The sequence below is a fragment of the Cupressus sempervirens genome, chromosome 3 (genome assembly GCF_028749045.1).
Source record: "Cupressus sempervirens isolate cs-2001-9-10 chromosome 3, ASM2874904v1, whole genome shotgun sequence".
NCBI classification, from domain to species: domain Eukaryota; kingdom Viridiplantae; phylum Streptophyta; class Pinopsida; order Cupressales; family Cupressaceae; genus Cupressus; species Cupressus sempervirens.
Window position 1 is genome coordinate 635,867,011 of NC_143120.1, and position 24,904 is coordinate 635,891,914.

The 24,904-nt window shown below is 36.1% G+C and overlaps 1 protein-coding gene across 2 annotated transcripts in view; it reads right to left on the bottom strand.

Annotated features, from left to right (window-relative positions):
• LOC149568286 (endonuclease 4-like) overlaps window positions 1-24,904 on the bottom strand; it is a 46,794-nt gene that overhangs the window by 10,475 nt on the left and 11,415 nt on the right. Inside the window, exons 7-8 of one of the 2 annotated variants that reach the window (XM_089821266.1) lie at window positions 19,130-19,197; window positions 6,982-7,131 (exon numbers count right to left, since the gene is read on the bottom strand). In XM_089821266.1, the coding sequence (XP_089677392.1) occupies window positions 7,110-7,131; window positions 19,130-19,197 (90 nt within the window). In that variant the 3' untranslated portion in view covers window positions 6,982-7,109. Of the gene's footprint in view, window positions 1-6,981; window positions 7,132-19,129; window positions 19,198-24,904 lie in introns of those variants that run through there. The other variant, XM_089821265.1, reaches the window with a different exon arrangement.

Sequence of the window (24,904 nt, forward strand, 5' to 3'; positions counted from 1 at the left end):
AACAATACAAAACGCAATCTTGGACCCTCATTACATATTTTTAAAATATGCAACATGTAACATGCATTTGACAAATTTGACCTTGGAAGGCAAAAACGTGGACTCTAGATGCAATTACATGTAAAGGAGGTTTTTTAAGCAAAATTGACTCTAGGAAATCCATTACATGCATTTTTAGTGCAAAATGCACTCTTGGAGGTCCATTGCATGTAAACATGTAAATGGGTTGAAAAACATGTATATGCTTATGCACAACTTAAGTGATAAATTAAGCACGTCTAATTGATTTTTGAGGAAATATCACTTAATTGGGTCAAAAATAACATTTATACTATATAATTAGCTTAGATGTTTTAAATACAACATATTCACTCAAAAATATATCAAATGATATAGTTAATAAAGTCACTTGAGTGAAAAGTTTAGAAAGCAACTCAACATGAAAATATAACATAAAGTGCTTAAGTGATAAATATAAGTGATAAAGTAACTTGAAAACATAAAATTGACTTAATTTATGTTATATTTTTCAAAAAGTGAATGTTAACATTAAAATACAACATGATATTTTAAAATTTGCAATTGCATCTCAAGGTAACACTTTTTGGACACCTAAATTGTCATATCTTTTGACTGCCAAGCCCAATTAAGCCCTAAGATTTACCGAATCGAAGAGAAAACTGAAAGCAAAGGTTTGAACAAAACTAAAAGACCAAAAACATTAAAACACACACTCAAAAACACAAAAAGGGACATTTAAGGTTTCATAAATCAAGCAAAAGCTTGATAAAATGAAAACAAAAAAAATTGACAAAAGCCTTCAATAAAAGGGATCATTATATGAATTGGAATCAATTGATTGATCAATATTAGCCAATTAAATAATGAACTATCTCAGAGAAATGCGAAACTAGTTGAAAACGTTTCATACTGTTACCTCCATTTTGTGGTGAAAAAATGCAGGAGAACAAAAGACAATTGATGAAGATCAACTGTCAGGATAGGAATGTATATGATGATCTTGGACCAGTTAAAACCCTCGTCAAATGAAAAAGCAACTGGAGATTTAACTAAGGCAGGTAGGCAGATTGTTGATGGGTTGTGGGACAAATTTGGAAATGTAGAGGATGCTAGGTTACCAGTTTGACCTTGGAAAATTTGTCCCTAATGTCTATCTGAATGCTAGCAGAGAAATATGACCCAATGGCCAGGTGATTAGCGGTGAAGTTCAACTTAATGTGAATGCTGAAGCAATTAAGAAAGTATTTGACACGGTAGAAATATCTCTGACCTTGGAAGAGATAGATTACGGAGGATTTCAAATCCAAGTATGCAAATACCAGAAAATAGTGAATGATAAGCTTCTTCTTACACAGCTGTCCAAGGTGGGGTCAATTGAGTTTTCTATGGGAGACCTTGGCCAAGAACCTTTCCGTCTAATATTCTTTACAGAGCATTTCCAAGATGCATACTACTACTTGGGCCAATTGTTAGGAAGACATATTGGACATAGTATTCCACAAGAGTATCTATACATGATAGTTCGAATTCAGCATGCTGGTTTGTGAAAGTTTATGATTTTCCGAGTTTTGTTGCAGAAAAGATCCATGATAGCCTTATAAATTTGACAAACAATGTAAATGAGAAATTTTTATGATATTATTTCTTGATGCATATGATTTTGTTTAAAAATTTTGAGTATTTTGGCGAGTTCATGGAAATGGATAGAGAGCAAGATGGTGAGTCTATGTCAGTTCAGGCTTGGTCAACAATGTTGCAAACGATAGGCCTCAATCCAGCTAAATCCTTTTTTATCATCATTTTGCATCAAGACTTGGGACTAGGTTAGAATTTCACCAAGGATCCTTGCAGAGATGCTGAATTTTCTAAGGTCAAGGGTGAGAAAGCCAGAATTGGATGTACAACACAATTGGGGAGACATTATCCCATACCTTGTCAGTACAATCATTAGAGTATATAGTTTCTTTGGTTTTCCATTTATCCTTATCATGTTACAATGAGAATTGGATTCTTGAACCCTATGGTATGGGAGTTAGTATGTCTTAATGCAATGAATCTGAGGGTTTCCACAATATATTTCAGGAAAAGAGTTAGACTCAAGGAAGTTGATCATGTTTTCCATTTTCTTGAGGATTGTATAAAAAATGTTTAGGATGAAGAAGAACAGGAGGAAAACAAGAGAGTAGCTTGCATACAAGAATGTGTTCAATGAGATACATAGATCTGATCCTACTTATCATCTCCTCAAGTCCTTGGTTTCTTTTGCCATCAAGATGTCTACCCTATTCAAATTTTCAATGCAATTTGCACTACATTGAGACAGAAGCTGTGAAGGATTAAGGCCTTCAAATTGGCTTCTTCAAAAACTAGTGAGCAAGTAGAGGGGAAGGCACTAGAGGAAAGACCCCATCCCCAAAAGATAAAACAAGTGAGAAGGCCTTCGAAAGATTCAGGGGTGAACAAGTCAATGATTCTAACAGTGATGAGGAGGCAAGGAAGAAAAAGAAGGGAAAGCAGAAGATGACTTATATAAGAGAGATTTCCCCTCCTATCGGGCCATTTAAGGGCATCAATATCTTGGAGCCTCATGATTCTCCTTGGAGGGAGCCATCTCTTCCATCCCCAAGGCCACTTCCACTTTCCCCTACCATGGAAATACAAGAGCAAGAGGTTGAATTGGAATCAGGTTAAGGAGAAGATAAAGGCAAGGATGACAAATCAGTTCGACTAGTGCATGTGCCAAGTGATTGAGGTTGTGATACAGATGAGGAGCATCTCATTGTTATCCCTGAGGAAGATTTGCAAGTTGGTATCCCTCCTCTCCCAATTGCCCCTCTTCTTGATTTCTCATCATTGGAGGTGCAGGGTGAGCTCCATAGAGACCTTAGGATGGAAGTCTACAATGAATTTTTGAATGATGAAGGTTTCATCAAGTCTCCCTCATTTCAACATTTTTTATGGAAAAAACATGTAGAGGAAAATAAAAGAAAATAGGTGGAGAGAATAGCTCAGAGGCCAGACTCATCTGAGCATGAGATAATTCATGAGGTGCAATTGGAAATGCACAACAGATTTCAGGCTATCACACTAGAGCAAAGAAGGAAGCGTGTACATGAGGCTGGTGTTTTGATTTTGCCTGAATGGGACATTTCAGATGTGTTGCCTTTGATGCAGTCATGAAAAGTTTGAGATTGCATGGCACATAATTTGAAGAGGTAAATGCAGCATTGAAGGGTGTTTATTATAGCAGAGATTATGCCACCCTAGCAATATGGTCCCTTACACCTGCAGACAAAAGAAAATATATCTCTAACATTGATCCTGGATTGAGAGGGCATGTAATATTGCAAAGAGTTGGTGATCTAGTGGTCTTCAGATTGCTCAACAAAATGTTCAATCTTCCCATTTTGCTCTTGCAGTGGTACAAAAAGAGGAAAAGCAAATTGAAGACCTGAGATTGAGGAACTGACATTTATTCAAAGAATATGATATTAAGGCTAAGTTGTGCACCAACTTAGAATCACAGGTTGCATTACTGCGACAGAGAGTAAATGATTTGGAGGGTATGTTGCCACCTGGTACACATGCCATCTACACCAGCAGGGGGATCCAAACAATTAGCAATAAGGCCAGTTTTGATAGATAGGGCCACATCCCCACCCTCTTTTTCCAGAAATATGCCAGAGACGACAGATGATTTAGCTGGGGCATCAAAAGCCTTGTTGTATCACAAAATTGATGACTTGGGGAGAGGAGCAGTCAGGGACAGGCAAGAATTTGAAAAGAACAAAAGAAGCTTAGTGCAGTTTGATCTTTGGCACCTCCAAGATGTAAGGTTGGTAGGCATTTGTGCCTGCTACACCATGCTTTTCGAAGCAATTAATAAATTTGATAAGGATAAAGAAGTGGCAAGACCACTCTATGATAGATGGATTCAGAGGGTTGATAAGATGGGGTTGATCAATCGAGGATCAAGATTCCATAAACAGAGGCCCCAAAAAATCCAACATAGTGCTCATTTTGTAAAAACATTACTAGATTTTCAGTTAGTACCAGATCATATTGAGGTGAGGATAAGGCAGATGCAAAGAGGTTATGATGAAATGAAAGATACCCTCCTCCCTCCAATTTTGAATAGCAACAGAAAGGTAAAGCCTTATACATAGTGGAAGGATGAAGCTGTGTCAAGCTTAGAGGTTGTCGTTGATGAAATTTGCAATGGAATGAATAAGGATTTGTTGCAAAAAAGTAAGGACAAAATCATTGCCACATGGTTGTATTTTGACAGTTTGAAAGGAAGATAAATCAATGTGCAGTTAAGTACATCCCTTTTAGAAAGAAATTAGATGAGGCGATGGATTTTGATTGGCCCACATAAGAGGAATATAACAAATGGATAGAAATGTATGTGGAAGAATAAAGTGCGATAACAAAATGACAGTTTTGCCAACATTTCATCATTATTTAAAGATATACCATTACCCTTTTGCAATCCAGACAATCACGGGCTCAACAACAGGTCTATTTTAGAATGAATGTGACATGCAAGTACAAGAAATATCTTCTATGCAATAGAAACATCTTCCATGTCATTCTTGCTGTTTTGAGTCCTCTAATTGTCTTTACACATGTGTCCATCTCTTGGTCCTTAGCTTGTTGCTACCCTTATTCCTTTAAAAGGGTAATCAAGACCAAAGATGAGGGTCCAAATTTTAATGAATTGAGTTCTTTTCTTTGAAAGTTTGTCAGCCCATTGTTAATATTCGTATTTTTCGAAGGAAGCAATAGAATATACCAGGATACAAGGGTTTTTAAGGATGCCAGTGTCTTTTCTTGCAGGTCTTGTAAGTTTTATATTAGACATGGTTTTGTGCCATCAAATTGTTTCAATAAATAAAAACTGCAGAAAGAATTTCTGATTCTGTCTCCCCCATTGTGTATTTATGTGTGTTTAAAGTGATTGGAACAAGTTTTCAATTGTTTTCATTACATTGTTGTGATATGTGTACCAGTTTCAATCTTAGTTGCCGGATTCGTGCCCTAGAGGCTGGATCCGGATCCGTGCCTGGATTCATCCGGATTCTTCTTTAAAAAAAAAATTGTTTTCTTTTAATTTTTTGAATTTTTGAATTTTATTTTTTTGTTTTTCCAATTATTTTCTTATAATCATAACACATTTGATCCATAGATTCATACCAGAATCACAAATTCATACCATGAAATGATTTTGTTTTAGAATTATATATATTTCTCTCATTTTTTAGTATATATAATGCATACACACACACACACACACACACACACACACACAAATCCTCCACGAATCATAATTGGGGGGGAAAAATCACAAATCCACAGATCTGATTCACATGCCCGAATTGGATTCGTTTCACGAATCGATAACTAAGGTTTCAATGCTTTAATTCAAGGAATTAATTAAAATGCATGAAATTAGTGTGCAAATACATTGTTAGATTTGATAAGTAGGATATAATTGAGAAGTTAGGGATTTATTGCAAAGCAAAAAGGTTTTAGATCTTGGGGTTGTTTTGGTATGGTATGAATGGAATGAGTGACTCTATTTTCTAATGGGTAAAGCACTGGTCTAATTAGGTAACCTTTGCTACCGGTTGTGTCAATGTTTACACAGAATCTTTAAGATGACCAGATCCAATTTATTCTATAGTTGTTATTGAGAGAATTGGTGATTTAAGTCTCATACTCCACTTTTGAGTTGTGTTGAATAGATAGTTAGTTGTTGTCTAACACTTTCATTATGTGTAGAGGGTTTGATGAGACATCAGCTATGAATGACCTATAAAGATATAGGTAAAATCATATGAAATTCATTTAAGGTCATAGGTATACCCACCTTGGTGTTATGGAGCCAGAAGAGAAGGGCTTACATTAAGTGCCGTGTCAATTGGCCCAAGTCTATTTGAATTTCAGTCATAGGAGTTAGCTACTTCTTAGGCTTTTAAATAGGTAGTTTGGTCGCACATTTTCATATGTAAACCCTGTCAAATCAGGAGCCAACAAAACTAACATGGCCGCTCAAGAAAGAGATATTTTTTTAAAAATGCAAAATCCAATGTCACAATAAACTAGGTCAGCCTCCTCAGTGTAAAAGATCACACCCCTTCATAAAATCCTCATGATTGATGTATAAGCAAGGTGATGGAGGTCATTTCAACCAAAATTAAAAACAAATAAGAAGTAGATCAAAGCAGAGATCAATACAAACTTCAGCAGATTCCAATGCTAGAGAATTTAAGAGTAAGCCTTAGCCAAGACCTAGTGAATTCAAGAAGAGAAGTAAATCTAAACCCAGATCTTACTGATTTTAGCAAAAATTAGAGATATAAGTGTGAATTTCCAATATCTAGGCAAAGTTCAAAGTAGTTTGAAGGCAGAATCTGCCCTAAAAGGAGGCATTTTAATCAAGTCTGCAAAAGCAAGGGTAAATTTGAAGGCAGACCTGCTGGTGTGAGTTTTGTGACCACTCCACAACTACAAGCATTAAACATCTATCCAGTATAATAAAGCACCTTGTGAACCAATAAAAAAATTACATTATTTTTGAGAGCCAATGAGAAAATTCAAAATAGGTTAGGTGAGAACATTGAGTAGACTCCACCATGTACACTTGGAATGATTTGATTAAATAAGCCTAGACATGTGAAACTGAAATTCTTTGATTGGTTGAAGATGAGTGGGTGCCACCTCAGCATTTCTATCTTGTACACTTCATCAATATCTTCTAATACCCAACATTATTAAGCCTTAGATTGATTGTGATGACCCATATTCCCAAAATTTCTTCTTCATGATTTTATCCTTCCTTTGAAGTTCATCTTATATTACTTGAATTTCCAACTTGCTTGTACTTGAAATCTTGATGTCTTGGCCTTGGTCTTGCTCCATGAATTGGCACTTGATCTTGAATTTGCATCTTCACTTCGATCTTCAATCTCGAGCATGAACTTCTTGTCCTCTTAATGAAAGCTTGCCATTTGAGGATGCTTGAATTCCCATGTTGCACTTGTTTGAAATATTGAACTTCGTCTTGCCATATCCTCTTATCATCTTCAAATCCTCCATCTTCCTCTCCTTACAAAAAAAGACAACATGCTTGTCAAAAGCTTGGATTTCATAATTCATAAAATCAACATTCAATGCTAAGAAGCGAAACTTAAGAGGAAATCATTCTACATAGACAATGTTGTTGTGTAATTAAATATTCATTAATTGTGCTTTACTTAAGCTTACTTAGGACATGTATTGCATAGTGGTTTACATATGAGAAAATGAGGAATTCTCACCTTATTTGCACATGTTGCAGGATAAATTACAATTTAGGCAATGATAGTTGTTATCACATTTAGCTTTATGTGTGAGATACATCTTTAGTGCACTTATCACATTATCATCCTCCACATGTTGCACATACTTCATTGCATAATGGAGAATGTTCCACCTTTGGTGGACATGATTCCACCTTGTGGGTGATGACTTATCTCTTCCTTGTCATTGTCTTTTATTGTCTCAAACATCTACATTGTAAAGGAATCCACCAAATATGGTATTGTAATCCACTTATTGTCTATTAGTAACAATAGCATTCTTGCATCTTCATGCAATTGTCTTGCCATTCTCTTGTGGAAGTTATATTTGTTGTTCATTTGATCTTAAGGGGTGCGATAGAGCTACCTAAAACTTTAAAATGGTAACAGAGCACTTAGGGTGTAATGATTCCTTTTCAAGTGTGATTCTAGCTTGATTCAACTATGAGTGCAAAGTAAGGTTTTTTGGGTCACTGTTGTGTCTGGGAGGTTGTTTCAGTGAAAAACTACCATAAATTTGCCTATATTTGGTAAAAGTCAAAATCAAGGCAAAATAATTAGCAAACCAAGTTGTACTAACCGATTTTCTTTTTTGCAATACGATCATTAAAATAAATTTATTTTTTTCACAGTTTTTTATCTTTTTTTTTTTGGCCTTTGGCCCCTACCCATTTGCAATTTGCTAGTACATCAGACAAGTTTGTTAGATCTGTAAGAAACTAGCATTTACCTCAAACAAGGCATTCTTTGATTTCGACAACCACATTCAATACTAAGGACATAATTGTCTAACATCAGGCCTCAACTTTGAGTCCCCAACTTCATGCAACTACATTGTTACGTAAACATCACGGCCTCTCAAATTAAAACATTATCGCCTCCAAACTTGTGCCGAATGAGGGACTAATCTTTTAGTCCCAAGAAGTCTACATACCACCAATAGGCTTTCCACACTGTCACTGCACCACTACCCTACATTCGTTGTTCCTCTTTTTCCACGCTACAACAAGGAGACAGGTTGCCCCCCTTTATAAGAACTGGTGGAATATCTACAGTACGCCACATCTACACGTGAGGAACTGCCATCAGCTGACACGTGTACATGTTGCCGAATCAAGAATACCAACTTAGATTTGTACATCCTCTTCCACAACCACATCATCAAAGGAGACCAATAATTTTTTGCTAGGTGTCTACTTAGAATAAATTTGACACCTATCTGACCGTCATTTCCCAGGGTTATTGGCTCTTTGCAACCATATGGTCATCAAATCTAATCTAGCGCTTTGCTAACATCATCAAGGGTTTATAATTTCTCCCCCTTCAACATTGAGCATTTTGATTTTGCAATTCAATTTCAAAGGCATATATCTTGCTCATTTAAAGTCCTTTTTTCGAGTAATATTTTTTAATTTGGGATAGAATTTCATGAACTTTCTAGTAGTTGTATTATTTCCAGATTTTGGTGGTCAGATTGATAAAAATTTGTAGGTTTTCATAATTGCATTTGTCTAACCCTAATTTTTGCAACTTCCGAGGTTTTGTTTGGGCACATAAGGTAACATTTCTAGGTGTCATTTTTTTGACAGTGCATAATTTTTCATTTACCTTCCAGATTTGCTATCAAATTGTAGTCATTGTGAGTGGACATTTTTCTTTCAGCATTTCACCCTTTTCAAGCCTATGGTGGCACTTGTTATACTTGGATCTCAATTTTTTTGTTTTGCATTAGTGATTTGGAGGAGTAATTTGTTATATTGTTCTCTTCGATTGTATCATGGATTTGTTAAAAGTTGCGCTCCAAACTTCATATAATTATCATCAATAAGAAGCCATTGAGGATTTGTTGTTAAATGTGAGATTGTGTAGAATCACTTTTGGTCAAGATCCATAGCCCACCTTAGGTAATGTAGAAAGGAGAAATGGCTTGAACAAAGGGATAAAGCTCTTTGGTACTCTTTGATTATCTGTCTCTCCTGATTTGAGATATCATATTGTATCTTGCACACATCCTCATGATTTTTGGTCTACCATTGAGGGACTCTTTGGTAAGCTAAATTGAATGAGAAAATTCAACTTGGAGAATGAGCTAACAAGTCTAAATCTTTGTGATTTTGACAATATTTTGGACTTCTTCTCAAAGTTCAATTCTATTATGTTAGAGCTTTCTAATTATGGGATTACTTAAGAGGATGAACAATTGCGTTCATCCATTCTTTCCAAACTAGGTCCTAAATATTTAGCTTTTGATTCTAAATTCTATGCTACTAAGGATGCTCTTGGTAGTACATACAAAATGCCTTCTCTTGATGAATTTGCAGCTCAACTCACAAGATAACAAGCAAAGTTGGCACACATGGGTCAATTGAAAGCCATCAAAATCTCATGCATTTCTTACAAATGATTCCACTCCAAAGGCTTCCAATGGAAAAGGAAAGAAGCAACATAAGGACCCTAAGCCTCATGAAAAAGGTGATGATTCTCCTTCGCAACATGCTCTTAAGTCTAAGTCCTCTTCAAGAGAGGAATCATCTAAAAGGAAGGTAAAATGTGTATATTGTAAAAGCAAGGACATGATGAGCATAAATGTTTCAATAAGAAGATTGATGAGCTCACTCAAATTCTTCAAAAGAACAATATTAAGTTGCCCTCATCAATTTCTCCTCCTCCTACACATATAGCAGCCTCTCCATCTACATCATCAAGCATGGATAAAGGGAAAAGTAAAGCTCTCATGGCTTCTACACATCCTAAATGTGGTAAATGGCTTCTTGATTTAGTTGCTTCACATCATACGAGATCTTCTATTGAGCCTTATAATTCTCCTAATATATTGATGGGTAACATACATGAAGATTTGTGGGAAGGGTTCTATTTTATAGGAGAGGGGAAACTTATGATGTTCTATGTGAACCATCTTTGAACACTAATCTTCTTTCTATCTTTCAAATCACTCATGGAGCACAAGGTAAAATTGTTGAGTTATCTCTTGATTATGTCTACATAAGGGACATGGAGACTTAAAAATGTCCTAGCTATGGGAGTTGTTAATCATAAATCGCGTGTGTATTCCTTTTCACATATTGTTGATGATAATGAAGTTCTTGATGTACCCACCTTTCCATCAGGGGTGTATCATGAGGAGACTTTTGGACACTTGACTATTGTGTTCTTGAGACAAGTGTGAGCTTCCTACTCCTCCACCTCCTACTTCTTTGGAGTCGAGTTCTACTCTTCAACAAGATGATCATAGTGCTTCAGAAATTGCAATGCGAGATAGTACTTGGATGGCATTTTAGGTATGTCCGCTGAGTATCATATTGCAAATTTCTGAGACATACTTAATGGAGATTCACTTTTGTTTGATGATAGTTACATCACAGTTGGAGTTGGAATATCTTCTTCACCTTCTTTGGAGATTGACATTCTTGATTATTCCCCTTCACTTGGTTTCTCACATTCCATGGTTCAGCTTGATCATGAAGATGTGATGGATTCTTTGAGCTTGGAGATACCTATTCAATCTTCAAAGATGGATTCTTGGAGACTTCCTCATCCTTCCATTTGGACATGGATTGGCTTCTTCATCATTTGATGTACTTGTTTCTTCCTAAGATGAGACATGTTACTTGTAGGCATTGAATTATTTTTTGTTTACAAGTACACTTCATCAACATTGGAGCTTCTTCAGTATTGGAGGGTGGAGGGGCTCTCCTTTCCTTCCTATGGAGGGATGATTGTATATACATGATATATGTAATCCATAGGGGATCTTGGGTTCTTTATCCATGCATCCTATTTATTTTCATCTCTTTTTGGAGGGGAGTTTTCTCCCATGTGATTGTCTCCCTTTCTCCACTTTATTAGAGAGTACATTGCATTGCATTGTATATGGGTACTTAACATGGCCTAGTAATCGAGACCCATTTTGAATTATGAGTTTAAGTGCATTCCCCTAAGTTGCACTTGGGGTGGGGGGGGGGGGTGTTGGTGTAATTTAATACACTTATTACACTTTACATTAGCTTACTTGGGGTAATGCATTGCATACTAGTTGCATGTGAGATACCTTGGAATTTGCACCTTATTTGCACATGATGTAGGAGAAATGCCACTTTAGCTAGTGACAATTGTTATCACATTTCACTTTGTGTCAGATCCACCTTTACTGCACTTATCATATTATCATTCTCCATATTTTACACATACTTCATTGCATAATGGATGATGATCCACCTTTGATAGACATGTGGGTGATAAGTTATCTACTCCTTATCATTGTCTCTTACTGCCTTGCCTATATAAGCAGGAACATCTACATTGTAAGAAAATCCATTAGTTATGGTATCGTAATTCAATTGATGTCTATTGGTTAAGTTACCATGGTACCTCCCCCCCCCCCACGACTAGAAAAAGTTCAAACTAGTCCACAGTACTAGTTCGGTTTGAACTTGGTTTGGGCAGGGTTTGTTTTTTGCCCTATAAGTACGATCGAGATTGAACTGGGTTTGAACCCAAGTGAACCAAGACCAAAAAGTTTGAACCCAGTTTAAACCCATAGCGAACTGAGCATCACGAACAGCTGGAAAGTGCTTTTTTGGGCAAAAATGAACTATTTTTTGATGTTCACAAACCTAAACGTTGTTATGAATTGCTTTCGGTGGCCTCTCATTATCATTTTCTGTTTCCAAATAGGTTATTTTGTCTTAAGGAAGTGCACATAAGTTTTTGAGCAAGCAACCGATTGTGCAAGGAGTTTGAAGATTGATTTGTGGGTGTTCTTCAAGTGTTTGTGCATCATTCATACACATTTTCAAGCTTGCAATGGTTGGAAAAGGTAAGATTTTATTTCATTTGCTTTTGTTTTTGTTCTAGTTTTTTTATTTTTCCATTTCTCTTTCAATGTTCATATGTTGTTTTCCATTTTTCAAAATTTGTCATTTTCTTGCATATTGATATAAATTATCAACATCAATCTAATCTCTTGCCATAGGGAAAGGAATGGCATCTACCCCTTCATCAGTAGGCAATACCAAACAAAGAATAGAACCCAACTCTGATTCTCCTCTATGGAAATGTGTAGACATTATTAGACCCCTTCTAGAGAGGTGGTGCATTATATTGGAGATTTTGGGGTTGTGCTGTAGAAAGAAATAATTCTTATTATCGTGTGGTAGGTCATTTGTGTGAATACATTGGAAGAGGAGTCAAAAAATGCCTTAGCAAAAAAAGTGTCCCTATACCAAATGAAACCGTGTTAAAATATATTGAAGAGCATGAGAGGACAAAAGAGAGAGGACACAAGGCAATAAAACTCAGTAGCAATAAAAGTAAAAGTAAAAGAGCAAAAAGAATGCAACCCCCACAGATTGTAGAGTACAAGACCACCCCTTTTATAGTACCGCAGAGGACGTTGACACTGAATCTGTAGCCCTTGCACACAAAAGAAAGGGACCACTAGAAACTGCTTTTCAAAATAAGAGACGAGAAATTGTTGACTTTAAGATGGGAAGATGTCTGTATGCAAATGGGTTGTCCTTTAATGTTGTTCGCTCTCCATTTTGAAAGGACATGTTAAGGGATGCCAATGAAGCTCCAAGAAGGTATCATGGCCTCAGGTATGAGAAACTGTGCACTACCTTGTTGGATCAAGAGGTCTAGCGGATTAAAGATTAATTGAAGCCCATAAGGAACTCATGGGTTGAGACAGGGGTGACAAATGTTTCAAATGGGTGGAAGGATTCCAAGAGCCGTCCCTTGATCAATGTCCTTGTGGTGTCCCCTAAAGGGTCAATGTTTCTGAAAGCAGTAAAAGATGGGCCATTTATTGCTACTATCCTAATTGAGGCCATTGAACAAGTGGGCGGAAGAAACGTTGTCCAAGTCATAACGGACAACACAAAGAATTGTAAAGCAGCTGGTTTGTTGGTTGAACTGTTAAAGCGCGATATCACTATATCTTTTGAACACCTTGTGCAGTCCATTCACTCAATCTTATGCTACAAAAGATTGGGAACCAAAATGAGTGGATCAAAACAGCATATGAAGAGGCTGAGGACATCCAAATGTTTGTTACAAACCACTACATGACTCAATCTCTTTCAGAAACTACTCAAAATTGGAGCTACTAAAGGTAAATGAACTTGAACTCAAGTTACTAATTTAATTTTTAATATTTGACAATTTCCGATTTTTCATATTTTGCTTGTGCAATGTATATGCTTTTCTAAAATATGTATCTAATAGTTGTTTTTTGCTCTAATTTATGTTGTAGGTTGTTGAGACCTGTTTTGCATCACATATAATCGTCTTGAGACGACTTGAGCAAGTGAAAGATGCACTTCAAGGTATGGTAATCAGCCATAATTGGGGTGTATGGAAGCAAAAGAACACTGATAGGGCAAACAAAATAAAGGATACGGTATTGGCTGACTCGTGGTGGGAACGTGTAGAATATCTCCTTAAAATCACGGAGCCCATTATGAGCATGCTTAGGTACATTGACATGGATAGGCCTTGCCTTGGAGAGATCTATGATGGCATAGACTTAATGCTTGAGAAGATCAAGCAAATTATAAATGAGAAGGACGAAGATCTGCAAGAGACCTTTTTCAAACAAGTGCAAGCAATTATTGTTGAAAGATGGGACAAAATGACCACTCCACTACATTTGCTTCCCTATGCCTTGACACCCAAATACTATAGCTCTCAATGTTGTAGTCTACCAGGAAGGTTGCCACCATATAAAGATATGGAAGTGTCTGACGGGTACTAGACAGCATTTAAAAGACTATTTCCCGATGATGATATGCAAAATGTAATCATGGATGAGTTCATAGTGTTTGTGAATGCTAGAGGTCTAAGTAACAATGCTCTTCCTCATTGGTTCAAGAAGGATGCTCATAGTTGGTGATACCTCCATGGCCAAAGATTCCAAACATTGCAGCCCCTTGTAATCAAAATTATATCACAAGTGAGTTTTATAATTTATTAAAAAAAATTAGCTCACTTTAGCTTCAAAAGGATCATGACTAGAAAGTGATTTTAAATTTGTTATAAGATTAAATTAAATTTTTTTTAATTGCTTACCATGTTCTTCCGCATCAAAAAGAAATTGGAGCATCTATTCTTTCATTCACTTGGTGAAGCGCAATAGGTTACAATAAAAAAAAGCAGAGAACCTGGTATTTGTGCATAACAACTTGCACCTAATTTTGCACAAGAGTAAAGAATACAAAGAAGTGGGATATAAGTGCAGAGATTGCGGACTTGGATGCTTCCAACTGCTCAGCCTACAATGGATGATTTTGATGACTTTGATGTCAATACCATTGTTACTTCTGCTACTAATCCCATTGGCCTTAGCTCAAGTAATACCGGAGAAAAAGAAGATGATGAATATGAAGAAGAACAATGAATGTGAAACAATGATACTTGAACTTAATATTTATAATGTTTTGAATCTTTAATGTGGAAGTTGATTGAACTATATGATGGTATTAATACTATGATTACAAATTTAACTATTTATGGTATTTTTGTTGTTTAAATGTGTTTATGCTACTATGCTACATTCTAATTTCAACTCATGCTTCATAAATTAAATTAAATTTTTTAAAAAAAATTAAAAGTTTTTGTACTAATGAATCCAAACAAACCCAAACTTCTTTCCAAAATTTTGACGAACTTGCAAACCGGTTCTTGAACTTCGAACTTGGAACCAAACCCGAACCGGCAACTCAGTCTATTAGCAATAATATCATTATTGAATCTTTTTGCAATTGTCTTGCCATTTTCTTATAGAAGTTATCTTGGTCTTTCATTTGGTCCTATAAGTGTTGTAGAGTTACCTAAAACTCTAACAAATATGATAGGTCGAATTTCTCAAATTTTTTACATTTGATCACATCTACACAAATGAGAACAAACATCAAAGAATTTAGTCAAAAAAAATTGAGTCCACAAACTCAAATCTGCAAGTACTTGATCTTTCTAAACTTGTTTTTGCCTTGGAAAAAATTGTATTTGTTCCTTCTATTTCATCAATTTTGGGAAGCAATATTCAGTTACAAGGTCTAATTGGCTGTGTTCTTGGTTGGATTTCGACCTCTCCAAGTCCAAGGCTGTGTATAGAGGGATCAGAATCTGACCTTGTAATATCCTAACCAGATATTAACTCGATTTCTCTTTTAACAATATATTCAGAACTAAAACTTTGCAGGTGTATTTTAATTTTTGGCACAATGAAAACCAGTATAAACCCCAATAGTTATCGGACCAACTTCTTCTTGAATATAACATTCAAACTCAAAAGGCAAATGGAATACAATGTTATAATAAAACTAGAAGGTTCTCTACAAGTATATAACCCGTTATTTTACAATAACATTCAAAATGTCGAACATAAAACCCTAAGTTACAAATCGGTAAGATAATACCAGCAAACTCTTATAACTCCTTAAACAACGTTATTGCATCATACAACAGCAATACAATAACCAGCAATAACAAATCCAATCCTAAATACAGTTTAACAGTCAGATTGGAATATTAAAATAAGAACCTGTAAGCGCAAATGAAACACCTGAACTAATGTCTTCCGGGACAATGGGTTTGCGTCCACTGTCTACCAACACGAGGGGCTACATCCTCAAACTAGCTGAAAACTAAAGCTTTCTGAAAACTCTCACAAGAGAAAAAATTGAACTGAATCATAAAATCAAGCATGACCAAGAATGAGCCTCTTTCCCCTTTTAATACACAAGCCAAGACTCTTCGGCTCCCCTCTGGCTTTCGTCTTATTCCCTTGTGGCTCATCATCTTCCTTAAGGCATTTCGTCTTGTTCTTCCTTCACCTTTTGCCCTCTTTATAACATTAAATTGACCTTTTAATAATTTGAGTTTATGTCTCAGAGAAAATTTCAATATTATGTAAAATAAGAATTCAATATTTCTAATGTCCCAAAAAGGGGACATTACAGACCTCTCCAAGTACCAACCTTGCTCAATCTTGACTCTCTCCTATATAACTTTTTCATTTTCTCACCCAAAATTTAATGATCAGGATTGATTCTCAGTTCATACTATGAGGTTAAATCATGAAATTTTTGCTCCTATAGATTTGATTCATGTCTTTGATGGAGAAATTTCCCTTTTTATTAGCCCAAATCAGACTTGCCAAGATTGGAAATGTTTGTTTTATGCTGACAATTGTCTCAATATCCGAAATGCATCTTGCTCTTGAGTGCAGAAATTTGGGTGGTGAAGTCCCAATTTGACCTGTCCAAGTCCCATCTGCATGCCACCTTTTATTGGAATTAACATATCCTTTCTTTCAAACAACTTCACCCCTCTTTCAACTTCTTCATTTGATGGCTTGGATCTGATTTCACCTTAAAATGCTGGATTTAACCATGTCTTTTCTTCCTGATTGCAGGTCTGATCGTGATTTTTTCATGGAGAAGCTGATCTCCACCCCACTTAAATCAGTTTTGTTTTGGTGAGGAAATCTGGTTTACACCTTGAAACACCCATATTTTCATGTTAGGAACCACATGGAAACAAATTTGATCAATATAGGTGCGCAAAATTTGGGGGTTGAAGTCCCACTCCGTACTTGGGGAGGTCAGATTCTGACCTCTCCAAGTAGAAGTTTTCAAAGTTGCATCATGTCTCGTCTCTCGATCACTCTTCAAAAAACTTCAAAATTCCATGCCTTCCAGGTTCAAACTTTGTCGTATGGTTGCATCTTGTCTTGCGTTCTCTTGTAGTCTCCATACCAAAAGTTGCTTCATTTTCATCTTGATTTCAATTCTCCATTTCCAGTATACTTTCTTCTCTCACGGTAACTAGATTCAAAATTGATCAACTTTCCTTTCATCATCTTGAACTCAACCTTTCCTAGGACTTGACTAAATGTTAGATTTCTCGCTCACAACTCCACTCTCAACTGTCCTGACTCTTAGGTGAACATGACTTGGATCTAGAGTTGTTCCAACTTGTCCTAACAACTTGATGACCTCGAGATTACTACCAAGAAAGAGCCAAACAAAGACAGACTACCACTAAGCAAAAAAGAGGCCCACATTTGCAATGTGACGTGTAAGTTTTACATCACAACAAAACCCTAGGAAATAACCCTGATTTCCAGCAGAGAAGTGGTTTTGAACAGAAAAACAGAATTTTGAAAGATAGATTTGTGGAAAACTTGTTGATTTTAGGTCTAAATTCCTCAAATAAAGCAAGATTAAGGGAAACTAAAGAGACTTCAATCTAATTTAGGCTGCTGAACATCAGAAGTAAGGCTCTGAATTTGAGGCAACAATGTGTAAAAGTCAGAAAAATCAGAATAAGGGTGAAATTTCTGAATTTGTTTTTGTGCAAGCAAAGGATGAAATTTAAAGTTATAGCAAGGATGTGAAGGTTTTATCTCTTTTTGGATCAAAAATTATATATCATTTTGAAAGAATCTGAAAATGACTACATGTTTTAATTTCCAAATGATTAGTTCAAAATCCGAAAAAATGCAACATGTTTGAGGATCAAACATTGTGAATTCAACCTAGGAAGTGCTTCTTCAAAATAATATCATTAAATTTTCCTTGCAAGTGAGATGTCAACACCGACAACTAGAGGAACATCAAGGAGTGCTCAATGATCTCAAACGGAGGACCAAGTTCATTTCAAAATGGAAGGTTGGAGACACCAAAGCTCAGGCATGTCGACGTCATGGAATTCAAAACATGAGCATACAAGCACAATTCATCAAAGTTAATGAAGAGAATGGTTAGAAATGGAATTGTGCAAGCAACCACTTTTCCCCCTGCAATGCAATGTGTTGAATTAATGGTGGAGTGTGCCGAGCATTATTATCCTAAGACAAGGCAAGTGGTGGCTCCCTATGGGAGAATATTGGCCTATCTTACAGAAAGGACTATCAAGGAAGCATTTGACATCCCTAATTACAAGTCCACTGCCTACAAGACAAAATAGGAAGCTTTGAATTTTTTTAATGATGGACCTCAGAAATATATGGAGATTTATCAATGATGAATAGATGTCGAAGGCAAGAGACCAAAAATTTATAATACCAAAGTACCTTCTTAAATCGGACTTCAAGGAGGAGTATAAAGACCTTGTTATCTTGTTGAATGGAGTGATGGGAAATCCTCAATCTGCCTTCTTCGAGCCTTGGATGTTTTTCTTTGTGGAGGAGATATGCACTAGAGTGCAGATATTCAATTGGGCTAAGATGATCAAGAACTTGTTGGATTGCCAATTGAGGAACTTGGAGTGGTCATGAACATTCTACATGAGTTCATATATTGTCTACATGTTGGCAAGAAGTTATAAATATTAAAAACTATCTAATTTGGTTGCGGGTTCCAAGACAAGCTTATCTTATTCCTAGATTAGGGTTAGATCTCTTAACTGTACTGTGTTCCCTGTTTCATTTGAATTTGTGAATTTAGGGCAAAGTATATGGTGATCCCAAAAAGGGGACATTACAGCCTATCTGTAGCTTTGATGTTTGTTAGCCTATAAAAGAATGGAGGCCTTTTCAAAAATCCTCTTTTACCTTAAACCAAAAAAAGGTTTTCCTTCTGCAGTGTTTCTAAATGCATGAAAGACATACTTCAAAAAAGAAATAATTTACAGGGCACAAAATATAGCATATACAGGGTTTATTGGCCAGCAAGTAGCCATAGCAAAGGACTCCTACTCTAATTAGAATAAATGAAACCTAGAGTGAATTTTAATCTTACGGATTTGGGCAAGCAAATTTATTTGAACTGCATCTCTCCCATGTAGAAACATCATTTGACCAAATATCCTGTTGTCCAAAACACCAAAAAATTGATTATTTGCAGTGGACATAAAAATGTGCATGCATAAAAATTAACTCAACAGCACAGAAAGGAAGCAAATGTCTCTGTGTTAAAGGAAGAAATGAAGCAAAGAATTTACTAATCAAAACATCTCAAGGTTTTGAATTGTTTTACAATGGACCAACAGCTGATGTATATAACTGAAACAGATGAACTACTAATTATGGATGCATTTTTATATGTTAAGATAATCTAGTAATTTATGAAAACTGATACAACTCACTAAAATGAAGTTGTGGGTGTGACCATGTCCATCTCAATCCACCACTTCAATGTCAAGCAGGTCAGTTGACCTTTGACGAAGAGTTAGAGCACATACAATTCTAGAAATCCAAAGATAACAACTACCATCTAATATTTCACAGAGACGGTGCCCTAAAATGCATTACAAAGACAGAAAGATCCAGGTGTAATGTAGAGGGATTTACCTCCTTCACTACAGATAATCCTTTTCTACGCATTTTACTAATGCTTTGAATCTATTCCTACAACTCGATATAAAGATAGAGAAGGTACAATATGTTGAAAATGTAGCTGCAGGAGATATCTTTCTCTGAAAAATACAACTAAAAAATGACTAATGTAGCAGTCTTTGTTATGTGTTTTTTATTCATATTCTGTTGGTTTTGTTTCAACTAAGACAGCCGACCATATTTCATTTCATCGTCAGTGGCTTCCTTTTTTCTACGGGCATTTGAAGACAATGAAGAGCTTTCCTCTTGGTAACAGCAGTCGCTTCAGTTGTTTCAGCGGACTCTTCAAGTATTATGGAAGACTCTTCATTGGTAAGACAGCAAGGAGGCCACCTCTTCAGGTGGAAATTATATTCATTATTCTGGAGGGCATTTGCATCACGGAGGTTACCTTTTTTGATGATCCTTGCTGAGGTGATCAACTGTGGCACTCATTATTGTTAGCAGAGTCATAGGTGTGAATAATATATATTGCTGGTTCAATATTCCAATTTAGAGTAACTTTGTATTAGGGTAGAATTTAGTTAGTATCTACAGATTCAGAGGATTGTAAAAAACTCCTGTTTATCATTATTAAGTGATCTGTGCGGCTGGGTTTTTTTTCCCCCTCAAGTTGGAGGGTTTTCCCAGGGTAACAAGTGTGTTGTGTAATATATTTTTACATTGTGTTGAGTACTTCATTTCTTCTATAAAATCAACATGGTATCAGAGAAGGTTTGAGCAAAGCCAGGATTAGATTTTGTAATTTCCCCCCTCAATTGAAGTATCAAATTGCAATAATCACTTTGCTAAGTCTGTTTTAGATGGGCATCTCCCAGCCTTAGTCAATTTTATGGAATAAAAGGAGATGAATGCGTGGAGTAAGATTCACTTAAGTCACTTGACTCCTACTTTTCAGTTATCAGTCGAGGCTGTTATTCAAACCTTGTTTATTAATCCTAAGACATTATTGAAGGGGTGATGAATGTATCATCGTTTAATTTATGAAAGGCAAATTTCTATGTAATATCGCCTGATTTGTAGGGGCTAGGGTGAGTGCTGATATTAGGGTTGCTTGCCTTTAAAAGGCTTAGACGGCATGTTACAATTATGTATTGTTTTATTCCTCTCTGTCTGATAGCCACATGAAAGCCTGGGATGCAAACCCTGTGATTTTTCAGCTTGGGCGGCCAATCAAGGTGCTCTTTATAACCAACCAGTACAGCAACAGCACAGGCTCCATTATCTAGAGGGCAAGGAAGCACCGATCTCATCTGAACTCAAGGTCCACGAACACATCTGTAGGAGCTACAATTTCATTCAAAGAATCAAAGAAAGCTGCTCAGAATTAATAACAGGCCTAGATTTGTAAGGGTGTCTATCTTGTTCAAATAATATTTGGAAACCTTTTGGACACGATTTATTGAAAAATTGCTATCCCAATCAATAAGTTTCATTACTTGCTGAGTAGATTATTATTTAATTCAATCACAGCATTTGGAACTCAAATAAATTTATTAATTGTGTGAGATTAGAACAGGGGTTTTGCTTGTCAAGATTGGCAAGGGTTATTTCAGATTCATTCAAGCCAGGAAAGCCTTCTTATTTTCTTCTCATCTGAATTAGCCTTTCTTAGCATTCAAGATGGTGAATGGTCTCAGGCTTGAAGATAAGCTTGATGGTGCACCAAACTCTATATCTTGGATATTCAGAGTTCTTATTATATTGGAAGAAAATGATATTCTAGAATATATGGAGAATGATGTGCCCAAGCATCTGATGAGGCTGAGAAAATTCGATGAAGAATGACTAAGGCTAGGAAGTTTTTGATAGATTTTGTAAAGGATCATCTTGAGCCAATTATATCCTAGATGAAGTCAGCCAGAGTCATGTTCAAGACTCTTCAAGCTCTTGCCTTAGGACAACAGCTCCATCATATAAAAATGGCTAAACGAAAGCCAATCATATCCTTCTTCTTGAAGATTACTGAGTTAATGGATCGGCTACATGCCATTAGAGATATGGTTGAAGCTAGGGACCTAGTTTTGTTGGCAATGAATGGTATTCCTCAATCTTGGGAGTCCTTCATTCAAGGAATTTGTGGAAGATCTAAACTCCCCAAGATTGGTCATCTTAGAGCTGATTGCATTCAAAAGGAATCTAGACTGGCTGCAAGAGGAAATGTTGAAGCTCTTCTAATGAAGAAAATCATGTTCTTGTTGCTTAAACATTCAAGACGAAAGGCAGTGAAGGAAGAAAAGGCAATTTCAAATGGAATAGATAAAGAAGTTTTGATTCAGCTTCTCAACCAAAGAAGAAGGAATTCTCTCACATTCAGTGTTTCAGACATGACAAGTACGGTCACTTTGGTCAAGACTGTGTAAAAAGATCTTAACTTCATTTTTCTGCTCCAAATGTTGATAAGATGTCACCTAAAAAGGAATCCAGTGATAACTCAAAGGTATTTATCTTCATCTCAGATCTGTTTACCATCGTTCCAACCAACGGCAACACTTGGTTGGTTGATAGTGGTGCTTCACACCACATTGCAGGATATCGAGACCATCTTTCTCATTTGGTAGAAAGAGAAACCAATTTACAAAGATGATGCAAGTTAACCAGTAAAAGGTGTTGTGCTTCTCTTCATCTAGATTTTGGCATTCCTCTTCATTTGAGTGAGGACTTGTTTGTTCCAAGAATCAAAAGAAATCTGGTCTCAATTTCACCATTGGAGGGCAAAGGATATCAAGTTGCATTTTGTGAAGGAAAAGCTCTTGCTTGGCGAAAGAACTCCTGCATCAAATCTGCCCATGTGATTGGAGTTTGTCAAGAGAGTCTATACAAACTTTTTCTTCTTCCAATTCAAGTATGGTGAATAACTTCAGCAACTCAAGTGAGCTGTGGCATAGGAGACTTAGTCAATTACACTTCAAAGCTCTTGCTTTCATGGAGAAGACAGTTACTTGTTAATCAAAGCTCAGTCAAGAGCATGATGGCATTTGCGAAGGTTGTGCCCTGGGTAAGAATGTTAAAAGTTCTTTTCTAAGTAGTGAACGTAGATGAAAAGGAATATTTGATCTAATTCATTCTAATTTATGTGGACCAATGTTTGTGACTTCTTTGAGTGGTTTTTGGTATTATGTTATTCTCATTGTTGACTATTCTCGAAAGAATTGGATTTATTTGTTGAAATCTAAGGAATCTAAAGAAGTACTTTATAGGTTCAAAGAATTCAAAGCTCAGGTTGTGAACATGTCTGGAAAAAGGATCAAGGTTTTGAGATGCGATGATGGAGGAGAGTACACTTATGGAGGCTTTCAAAATTTCTGCATTGAGAAAGGGATTAATTGTGAGTTTTGTGTCCCTTACAACCCTCAGCAAAATCAAGTTGCTGAAAGGAAAAACAAATTCATAGTTGACGCAGCCAAAGCTATGATTCATGATCAAAATTTACAAACTTTTCTTTGGGTAGAAGCTTCCAGAACTGTTTTCTATATTCAAAACTGAAGCCCTCATAAATTATTAGAAAATATGACTCCTAAAGAGGCCCTCACAGGCGTCAAACCTGAATTAGTCACTGAAGAACTTTTGGTAGTCCTGTTTATATTCACATGCCTAAAGATAAAAGATCTAAATGAGAACCATTAGGAAAGAAAGGTATTTTTGTGGGTTACAGTCAATGTTCTAAGACCTACAGGATCTACATTCCAGAGCAGAAACAATTTTAGATCAGAAAGACTATGTCTTTTTTGAAGAGGAAGTTGCCTCCCAAAGATCAAAAAGGTCTTCCGTAGAGATACACAGAAAAGAACAAGAGAGAATTCAGGATATGAACATTTATCCTCATCATTTTCCTGTGATTTGGAGGGAGTCCACTGAACCAAAAGAGACTTTTGATTCAGCTGATCCCAAAGAACCAACTGATAGGCCAAGTAACATTTCTAAAGGTAAAAAGAGACCTCTATGGGCTAGTGAAGTATCCCAAATGGATATTTTCTCTGCTGCTGCTATAATATTTAATTATATAAATTATATTTTCCTGTAGATTTTTCTTTGATCTTATAAAGCTAGACAGAAGTTGCAGAAGAATGTTGTTTCTTTTTGTATTTTTCAGAATATAGGTATTACAATGAACAAATAACAACAACTGATAAATAGAAGTGATAAAAATAATATGCAGCAATACATACTAATCTGGAAATGATTCTGAAACCATACCAGCGAAGTCTGATTTATTCCAAAATAGTACCAATACAGATGTGCTTCAAACAAGAGGGATGCCAGCTGAAAATGGGATCCAGGTGAGCTGCTGTAATAAACGCCAGGCTGAACCAAAGTGGCCGCCTTCCCTAAAAATCCACTACCTGCAAAGTGTAACTGCAATACTAGAAACCGATCCACTGCCTTGATCAAACAATATGCGTAGGAACGTTCGAATTTGTGTCCCTTACAACCCTCAGCAAAATCAAGTTGCTGAAAGGAAAAACAAATTCATAGTTGACGCAGCCAAAGCTATGATTCATGATCAAAATTTACAAACTTTTCTTTGGGCAGAAGCTTCCAGAATTGTTTTTTATATTCAAAACTGAAGCCCTCGTAAATTATTAGAAAATATGACTCCTAAAGAGGCCCTCATAGGCGTCAAACCCGAATTAGTCACTGAAGAACTTTTGGTAGTCCTGTTTATATTCATATGCCTAAAGATAAAAGATCTAAACGAGAACCATTAGGAAAGAAAGGTATTTTTGTGGGTTATAGTCAATGTTCTAAGACCTACAGGATCTACATTCCAGAGCATAAACAATTTTAGATCAGAAAGCCTGTCTTTTTTGAAGAGGAAGTTGCCTCCCAAAGATCAAAAAGGTCTTCCGTAGAGATACACAGAAAAGAACAAGAGAGAATTCAGGATATGGACATTTATCCTCATCATTTTCCTGTGATTTGGAGGTAGTCCACTGAACCAAAAGAGACTTTTGATTCAGCTGATCCCAAAGAACCAACTGATAGGCCAAGTAACATTTCTAAAGGTAGAAAGAGACCTCTATGGGCTAGTGAAGTATCCCATATGGATATTTGCTCTGCTGCTGCTATAATATTTAATTATATAAATTATATTTTCCTATAGATTTTTCTTTGATCTTATAGAGCTAGACAGAAGTTGAAGAAGAATGTTGTTTCTTATTGTATTTTTCAGAATATA